The sequence below is a fragment of the Pristiophorus japonicus genome, chromosome 13 (assembly GCF_044704955.1).
Source record: "Pristiophorus japonicus isolate sPriJap1 chromosome 13, sPriJap1.hap1, whole genome shotgun sequence".
NCBI lineage: Eukaryota > Metazoa > Chordata > Chondrichthyes > Pristiophoridae > Pristiophorus > Pristiophorus japonicus.
In genome coordinates, this window is record NC_091989.1 from 173,850,550 (window position 1) to 173,860,705 (window position 10,156).

The following is a 10,156-nucleotide window of genomic DNA, read 5'->3' on the forward strand; positions in this document are numbered from 1 at the left end:
AAAGTTTTCAAGATATTAAAGAGAACAGATAGGGTAGATAGAAAAACTATTTCCGATGGTTGGGGATTCTCGGACTAGGGGGCGTAGTCTAAAAATTAGAGCCAGACATTTCAGGTGTGAAATTAGGAAACATTTCTATACACAAAGGGTGGTAGAAGTTTGAAACTCTCTTCATAAGAATTAGGAACAGGAGTAGGCCATCTAGCCCCTTGAGCCTGCTCCGTCATTCAACAAAATCATGGCTGATCTGGCCGTGGACTCAGCTCCACTTACCCGCCCGCTCCCCGTAACCCTTAATTCCCTTATTGGTTAAAAATCTATCGATCTGTGATTTGAATACATTCAATGAGCTAGCCTCAACTGCTTCCCAGGGCAGAGAATTCCACAGATTCACAACCCTCTGGGAGAAGAAATTCCTTCTCAACTCGGTTTTAAATTGGCTCCCCCGTATTTTGAGGCTGTGCCCCCTAGTTCTAGTCTCCCCAACCAGTGGAAACAATCAGCCATGAACTCATTGAATGGCGGTGCAGGCTAGAAGGGCTGAATGGCCTGCTCCTGCACCTATTTTCTATGTTTCTATGTTTCTATCCTGTCTATCGCTTTCATTATTTTAAATGTTTCTATAAGATCCCCCCTCATCCTTCTGAACTCCAACGAGTAAAGACCCAGTCTACTCAATCTATCATCATAAGGTAACCTCCTCATCTCCGGAATCAGCCGAGTGAATCGTCTCTGTACCCCCTCCAAAGCTAGTATATCCTTCCTTAAGTAAGGTGACCAAAACTGCATGCAGTACTCCAGGTGCGGCCTCACCAATACCCTATACAGTTGCAGCAGGACATCCCTGCTTTTGTACTCCATCCCTCTAGCAATGAAGGCCAACATTCCATTCGCCTTCCTGATTACCTGCTGCACCTGCAAACTAACGTTTTGGGATTCATGCACAAGGAATCACGCCCGGCAACCAAATTTTAATTTGATTTTACGTTTTAAAGTTAATTTGTTTTAATTGCCGGTGCTTTTAGTGTCCCCTTCCCTTTTATAGGGGGCACTGGGGAAAAATTGTGATTTTAGTGCCCAAAAAAAAAAAAAAAAACACAAAAAAAAAAGGGGGGGAAAAAAAAAAGGGCCTTGTAAATGTCTGGAGTGTCACCCAGGTCGGGTGGCACCGTTTAATGTTTTATGTTTTGCAGGTGAACTCCAAAAAGAGTTTCATGCACAAGGACCCCCAGGTCCCTCTGCACCGCAGCATGTTGTAATTTCTCCCCATTCAAATAATATTCCCTTTTACTGTTTTTTTTCTCCCAAGGTGGATGACCTCACACCTTCCGACATTGTATTCCATCTGCCAAACCTTAGCCCATTCGCTTAGCCTATCCAAATCTCTTTGCAGCCTCTCTGTGTCCTCTACACAACCCGCTTTCCCACTAATCTTTGTGTCATCTGCAAATTTTGTTACACTACACTCTGTCCCCTCTTCCAGGCCATCTATGTATATTGTAAACAGTTGTGGTCCTAGCACTGATCCCTGTGGCACACCACTAACCACCGATTTCCAACCCGAAAAGGACCCATTTGTCCAGACTCTCTGCTTTCTGTTAGCCAGCCAATTCTCTATCCATGCTAATACATTTCCTCTGACTCCGCATACCTTTATCATCTGCAGTAACCTTTTGTGTGGCACCTTATCGAATGCCTTTTGGAAATCTAAATACACCACATCCATCGGTACACCTCTATCCACCATGCTCGTTATATCCTCAAAGAATTCCAGTAAATTAGTTAAACATGATTTCCCCTTCATGAATCCATGTTGCGTCTGCTTGATTGCACTATTCCTATCTAGATGTCCCGCTATTTCTTCCTTAATGATAGTTTCAAGCATTTTCCCCACTACAGATGTTAAACTAACCGGCCTATAGTTACCTGCCTTTTGTCTGTCCCCTTTTTTAAACAGAGGCGTTACATTAGCTGCTTTCCAATCCGCTGGTATCTCCCCATAGTCCAGAGAATTTTGGTAGATTATAACGAATGCATCTACTATAACTTCCGCCATCTCTTTTAATACCCTGGGATGCATTTCATCAGGACCAGGGGACTTGTCTACCTTGAGTCCCATTAGCCTGTCCAGCACTACCCCCCTAGTGATAGTGATTGTCTCAAGGTCCTCCCTTCCCACATTCCCGTGACCAGCAATTTTTGGCATGGTTTTTGTGTCTTCCACTGTGAAGACCGAAGCAAAATAATTGTTTAAGGTCTCGGCCATTTCCACATTTCCCATTATTAAATCTCCCTTCTCATCTTCTAAAGGACCAACATTTACTTTAGTCACTCTTTTCCATTTTATATATCTGTAAAAGCTTTTACTATCTGTTTTTATGTTTTGCGCAAGTTTACTTTCGTAATCTATCTTTCCTTTCTTAGTCATTCTTTGCTGTCGTTTAAAATTCTCCCAATCTTCTAGTTTCCCACTAACCTTGGCCACCTTATACGCATTGGTTTTTAATTTGATACTCTCCTTTATTTCCTTGGTTATCTACAGCTGGTTATCCCTTCTCTTACCGTCCTTCTTTTTCACTGGAATATATTTTTGTTGAGCACTATGAAAGAGCTCCTTAAAAGTCCTCCACTGTTCCTCAATTGTGCCACTGTATAGTCTGTGTTTCTAGTCTACATTAGCCAACTCTGCCCTCATCCCACTGTAGTCCCCTTTGTTTAAGCATAGTATGCTCGTTTGAGACACTACTTCCTCACCCTCAATCTGTACTACAAATTCAACCATACTGTGATCACTCATTCCGAGAGGATCTTTTACTAGGAGATCGTTTATTATTACTGTCTCATTACACAGAACCACATCTAAGATAGCTTGCTCCCTTGTAGGTTCTGTAACATACTGTTCTAAGAAACAATCCTGTATGCATTCTTTGAATTCCTCCTCCAGTCTACCCCGTGCGATTTGATTTGACCAAATCGATATGTAGGTTAAAATCCCCCATGATTACTGCCGTTCCTTTTTCACATACCTCCATTATTCCCTTGATTATTTCCCGCCCCACCGTGAAGTTATTATTTGGGGACCTATAAACTACGCCCACCAGTGACTTTTTCCCCTTACTATCTCTAATCCCCACCCACAATGATTCAACATTTTGTTCATTAGAGTCAATATCGTCTCTCACAACTGCCCTGATATCATCCTTTATTAATAGAGCTACCCCACAACCTTTCCCTTCTTGTCTATCTTTCCAAATTGTCAGATACCCCTGTATGTTTAATTCCCAGTCTTGGCCACCCTGCAACCACGTTTCTGTAATAGCCACCAAATCATACCCATTTGTAATGATTTGTGCCGTCAACTCATTTACTTTATTACGAATGCTGCATGCATTTAGGTAGAGTGTTTTAATACTAGTTTTTAAACCATGATTTTTAGTTTTGACCCCTCCTGCAGCCCCTTTATATTCATACATATTGTCCCTTCCTATCACCTTGTGGTTTACACTTACCCCAGTGCTACTCTGCTCTGTTGCCTCCTGCCTTTTGCATTCTTTCTTGGGATCCTGTTCATCTGAGCTCTCACCCATTCTAACTAGCTCAGAGCCCTCTCCTGTGTTCCGAACACTCCTTGCATTGAGGCACCGAGCTTTCAGGCTTGCCTTTTTGTTACACTTTGACCCTTTAGAATTTTGCTGTACAGTGGCCCTTTTTGTTTTTTGCCTTGGGTTTCTCTGCCCTCCACTTTTACTCATCTCCTCTCTGTCTTTTGCTTTTGTCTCCTTTTTGTTTCCCTCTGTCTCCCTGCATTGGTTCCCATCCCCCTGCCATATTAGTTTAACTCCTCCCCAACAGCACTAGCAAACACTCCCCCTAGGACATTGGTTCCGGTCCTGCCGAGGTGCAGCCCGTAAATGCAAACGGCAATTGATGTTAGATCAATAGTTAATTTTAAATTGCAGACTGACAAATTTTTGTTAACCAAAGGTATTAAGGGTTATGGGGAAAAGGCCAGTATATGGGGTTAGGTCGCAGATCAGCCACGATCTCACTGAATGGCAGAACAGACTCGAGGAACTGACTGGCCTCCTCCTGTTCCCTAAATCTGTGGGATTTAAACTTCCCATGCTACATCCAGATCACCCCATAATGCACCAGCTCAATTAACAGCCCTGTAAAATGGTACACAACAATCGCATCGATACCACAATGAAGGGAGAACTTGTATTTATATAGCGCCTTTCACGATCTCCCAAAGCACTTTACAGCTAATTAAGTACTTTTTGAGTCACTGTTGAAATGCAGGAAATGCAGCAATTTGTGCACTGCAAGCTCATAATATAACACTTTAGGAGCTGGAGCAGACCATTCGGCCCCTCGAGCCTGCTCCGCCATGCAATGAGATCCTGGCTGATTTCCTACTTAACTCCACTTTCCTGCACTATTCCCATATCCCTTAATATCCAAAAATCTATCGATCTCTGTCTTGAATATACTCAAAGACTGAGCCTCCACAGCCCTCTATGGTAGAGAATTCCAAAGATTCACCACCCTCTGAGTGAAAAAGTTTTGCCTCATCTCAGTCCTAAATGGCCAACCCCTTATTCTGAGACTGTGACCCCTGGTTCTAGACTCCCCAGCCAGAGGAAACATCTTCCCTGCATCTACGCTGTCAAGCCCTGTAAGAATTTTGTATGTTTCAATGAGATCACCTCTCATTCTTCTAAACTCTAGAGAATATAGGCCTGATCTACTCAATCTCTCCTCATAGGACAATCCCTCCATCCCAGGAATCATTCTGGTGAACCTTTGTTGCACTCTGTCTATGGCAAGTATATCCTTCCTGAGGTAAGGAGACCAAAACTGTACGCAATATTCCAGGTACAGTCTCACCAGGGCCCTATATAATTGCAGTAAGACATCTTTACTCTTATACTCAAGCTCCCACAAACAATCTCATTTATACAACAGTCTTGTGTTGTTGTTATGGGAAGTAACACAAGTGCTCAATCTGGTTTTCACCCAATATCTGTACATACCCACTTGCCGGCAGGAGTGGGAATCCTAGCTGATATTGTCTTTACCTATCCCTGGAGCCCCGAGCCCAGCTTGTTGTGCCCAGACCACCGAATCATCTAATTCTACTTTCCCCGTAATTGCTCGAGCTTTCAAGCTGTGAGGCACTTTATCAAATTATAGAATATCTGATGGATTTTCCTGTTTTCAAACACTCACATCCTCAAAATGGAAAAAGGCCTCCTTAATCATTGGTATTTAATTCATGGTTTTGTTACAGAAGGTATATCTTAACTAGAGGGCTACATTTCTATTATATCATAACCAATTTTACAACAAAACCTAATGCTTGTTAAATTTGGGGGGTTTTAAACATTACATAATTTTCTCAGGTTCTGGTTATTGGATCACTGCTGTAAGCAACCCCTCAAATTGTGGCTTCATTTTCCCAATATCTAAATAAATTGTCACATGGTTAGGGATCATATAGAAAACTGTCATGATTGTAATTTATCAGGTGATCATCAATTGTGCGATCATCCGATTTCAAAATTCTCATCCTTGTTTTCAAATCCCTCCATGGCCTCGCCCTTCCCTATCTCTGCAATCTCTTCCAGCCCCAGAGCACCCCCCCCACCCCCCCACCCCCCCGAGATGTCTGCGCTCCTCTAATTCTCCCCACTTGAGCTTTCCTGATTATAATCACTCAACCATTGGTGGCCGTGCATTCTGTTGCCTGGGCCCTAAGCTCTCCCGAAATCTCTCCGCGTTTAAAAATGCTCCTTAAAATCTACCTCTTTGACCAAGCTTTTGGTCACCTGCCCTAATTTTTCCTTATGTGGCTGGGTGTCAAATTTGAAGTCTTATAATACTTGGGACATTTTACAATGTTAACCCGAGACTTTCACTTCAATTTCCACTTCTTTCTCCTCTCATTCTTCTAAATTCCAGTGAGTATAAGCCTAGCCAATCCAGTCTTTCCTCATATGTCAGTCCTGTCATCCCAGGAATCAGTCTGGTAAACCTTCGCTGCACTCCCTCAATAGCAAGCACGTCATTCCTCAGATTAGGAGACCAAAACTGCACACAATACTCAAGGTGTGGTCTCACCAAGGCCCTGTACAACTGCAGTAAGACCTCCCTGCTCCTATACTCAAATCCCCTCGCTTTGAAGGCCAATGACTGTAACACAGTGGAGTTACAATAGCTGCAGACTTAACTCTTTCTCCTAAGACAGAATGATAACCATCGCCTCTTTGCTGAGTTGCAATGTAAACCAAGCATGTACACTATCCCTTTTACACTTTTATAAGGCGGTTTAGTATTGATCATCTTGGAACGAGACACTGTGTTCATTAAAAAGTGTTTTGACAGTCAGTTTTCTTTTTGTGTACAAACACGTGTCACGGTTACACAAGTCTCACCACCCCAGCACCTGCTTGTGACAGCACTGTGGGGAAGTGCCTTCATGCTCTTATCTCTCTCTGTGCAAGCATTTCTTGGTACATCAGTGCTGTTGAACAATTTATCCATCTTTTACCAAGTACCAGTGTTTTATTTAAGGGTTTCCACTCCTAGGAATGGGAGGGGGCGAGATCAAAGTAGAATAGTTAAATAGTCAAGAAACATTAAGTGAAAGGACCAGCTAGGTCTTTTCAGCCCTACAATTGTTTCTCTCAGAAATCTATTCTCAGTTACACGGTGCAACTGACAAAAGCTTCCTCACAGAAACAGTTTCCAAATCCTAAAGGCCTAAACCTGTTCATCGTACTGTGTTTCTCTCAAAGGAGACTAAAGGAACTGGGTTAGAAACATCAGATGCTTTGCTACTATAAATGGAGGCAGCCTAGTTCCTTCTTGAATAAGAAGTGTTAATTGTGCATGCACAACAATAGCAACAATTTGCATTTTTACAGCACCTTGAACGTAGTAAAGACGTGCCAAGGTTCTTCACAGGAGGTTAGCAAACAGAATTTAACACCGAACCGCTTAAAGATATATTAGGACCGGTGACCAAAAGTCTGGTCAAAGTATGTCATGTGTTGCACATAGTGTGTACATGCACATCATTGCTCCAAGTTTCAGGGGGATATGGACTGTCCGGTACATGCCCCCCAACAAGACATATTCAGTCTGCTTAACAACAGGAGTCTAAGGTAATACCAAAGAAATGTTGGAAATACACAGCAGGTCTGTCGTCTTCTGAAAACATAAAATAATAATTCAGACCCATGTCAGCTGTGGCTCAGAGGGTACCACCTTCACCTCAGAGTCAGAAGGTTGTGGGTTCAAGCCCCACTCCAGAGACTTGAACATAAAAATCCAGGTTGACGCTCCAGTGCAATGCTGAGGGAGTACCACACTGTCGGAGGTGCCGTCTTTTGAATGAGACATTAAACCGAGGCCCTGTCTGCTCTTTCAGGTGGATGTACAAGATCCCCAGGGCACTATTTTGAAGAAGAGCAGGAGAGTTTTCCCCGGTGTCCCAGCCAATATTTATCCCTCAATCAATATCACTAAAAACAGATTATCTGCTCATTATCGCATTGCTCTTTGTGGGAGCTTGCTGGGTGCAAACTGGCTGCTGCGATTCCTACATTACAACAATGACTACATTTTGAAAGTACTTCATTGGCTGTAAAGCGTTTTGGGATGTACGGCGGTCGTGAAAGGTGCTATATAAATGCAAGTCTTTTATGCCTGAATTCATTCACTTGTATTTTTGCAGGTGACATGTGACCCACTGTGAGGGGAGCTTGGGCTCACGTCATTTAGTACAGAGAGGTCTTTCATGATGCTGACTATGATGGGGACGGTTTGGTTTCTGAGTGCTGTAATGCTGTTTCCAGTTATACTGGGGCCAAGACATTGCTATTCCACTGCCTCGCCTTCTATTTTAGTGATTTAAACCCAGGATGGTACAATATGAAAAGGAGTAGGCCATTCAGCCCCTCGAGCCCGTTGCGCCATTCAATTAGATCGTGGCTGCTCTGTATATTAACTCTAGCTACCCGCCTTGGTTCCATAACCCTTATTGCCCTTGCCTAACAAAAATCTATCAATCGCAGTTTTGTCATTTTTTAAAAATTGAGCCCCAGCCTCAATCTTAACCAATAAGGGAATTAAGGGTTACAGGGAGCGGGCGGGTAAGTGGAGCTGAGTCCACGGCCAGATCAGCCATGATCTTGTTGAATGGCAGAGCAGGCTCGAGGGGCTAGATGGCCTACTCCTGTTCCTAATTCTTACGTTCTTATAGCTTCTTACTGAGTGAGAGAGTTCCAGATTTCCACAACCCTTTGTGTGAAGGAATGCTTCCCTAAACGACCTAGCTCTAACTTTAAGGTTGTACCCTTTTATGAGGTCGTTCAGCCTGACTGCCTGCCTCTCTTCCGCGGTTACATCCGAGCCAGGGTGTCCCTGGAGATGGAGCACACGGTGTCCACCGGTACGCTCGCGGCCTTCCACGAGAGGTGGACTGGAGTGCATCATCACCCCCGGCAACCAAATTTTAATTTGATGTTTGTCTGAAGTTGAATTTGTTTATTTTGCTGGTTTTAGTGCCCCCACCCTGCTTTTAGCCAGGGGGCATTTGTATAATTTGTGTTTTTACTGCCCTCAAAAAAAAAGGGGGCACTTAAAGTTTTTGGAGTGTCCCCCTTTAATCAGGGGGCACTCGATTATTAGCTTACAACAAAAATAGTTGTACTCCTTTGTCCTGGACTCCCCCACCTGAGGAAATGGTTTCCCTCTATTCACTCTATCAAATCCTGCAGTCATCTTAAATGCTTCAATTCCCTCAATCTTCTATACTTAAGGGGATGCAAGTCTGGTTTATTTTTAAAAAACTGTCCTCATAATTTAACTCTTTTAAACTGAATATATTTATCCTTGATGAGGAAAGTCATTTCACTTCTTCTGGGGCTACAAATCACGGCTTGCACAGATATAGAGAATCACAGGGAACCAAATCACTGGCCTCGGCCCCGATGGAGCAGCCAGACACAAAGCACATAAGGGTTTTGCAGCCAGTCTGGCTCTAACAGTGCAGGGGGGAGAGAGAGAGAGAGAGAGAGGAGCACAAAGTCTGGGTCTTACCATCAGCGCCTCGCCTGAGACCCGCGCCGCACGGAGCGCACTGCAGACGGGAGACATCGTAGAAGTGGGAGCTGGAGCAGGACTGGGGCTGGACAAAGGGCAGGGAGGTGCCGCTGCCCTGAGCCAGGCACAGTTCGGCCAGGGTCAGGGATACGATCACTGCACCCAGCATGCTGCGACAAAGCCGGCTCCAAACAGCAAAAAAAAACCCGCCCTGCCAAGTGAGGCGGAGTTCTGTGTGTATAAGCCGTGACTATGGTTTCCAGAGTCGGTGTCACATTACTCTTTCAAAATAATCCCTTTCCCCAGCCACTGCGATTGGCTTGTGGGAACCGGTCTCCTCCATCCACACACACACACTCGTCTGTCTTGTTTCCCCAAGCTCACTCCTTTCCTCCTGCACCTTTCACATTAGTTTGTAATATCTTCATTGAGTAAAAACTGTTGTGCTATTTAAAACAAAATCTCTATTCTACTTTTTAATAGAAATTGTGTAACGCGTAGAAAGAACTTGCCTTAATATAGCACCTTTCACGACCTCAGGCCATCCCAAAGCGCTTTACTTTTGGGGTGCAGTCACTATTGTAATGTCGGAAGAGCGGCAGCCAATTTGCGCACAGCAAGCTCCCACAAACAGCAATGACCAGATAATCTGTTTTTGTTATATTGATTGAGGGTTAAAGTTTGGCCAGGACACCAGGGATAACTCCCCCGATCTTCTTCAAAATAGTGCCATGGGATATTTTATGTCCACCTGAGAGAGCAGTCAAGGCCTCGGTTTAAAGTCTTATCTGAAAGACGGCACCTCCAACAGTGCAGCACTGCACTGGAGTGTCAACTTAGATTTTTGTGCTCCAGTCTCTAGAGTGGGTCGTGAACCCACAATCTGACTTGGGGTGAGAGTGCTATCCACTGAACCACCGCTGACACATTGGGGGGAATTTTATCATGGATCAGCGGGTGAGAGTGCATGCGGGTGGGGAGTTAAATTGACAAAAAAAATCCGGCAAAGCCGGATCCAACACATCGAATTCACTCGACTGGTTCC

The 10,156-nt window shown here is 44.0% G+C and overlaps 1 protein-coding gene across 1 annotated transcript in view; it reads right to left on the minus strand.

Moving 5' to 3' along the window:
* The window catches only part of LOC139278356 (meckelin-like), a 130,697-nt gene extending 121,410 nt beyond the window's left edge, over window positions 1-9,287 (minus strand). The window contains exon 1 of the mRNA XM_070897027.1: window positions 9,109-9,287. Within this exon, the coding sequence (XP_070753128.1) occupies window positions 9,109-9,280 (172 nt within the window). The 5' untranslated portion in view covers window positions 9,281-9,287. The remainder of the gene's footprint in view (window positions 1-9,108) is intronic.
* Between the last annotated feature and the right edge of the window lie 869 nt (window positions 9,288-10,156).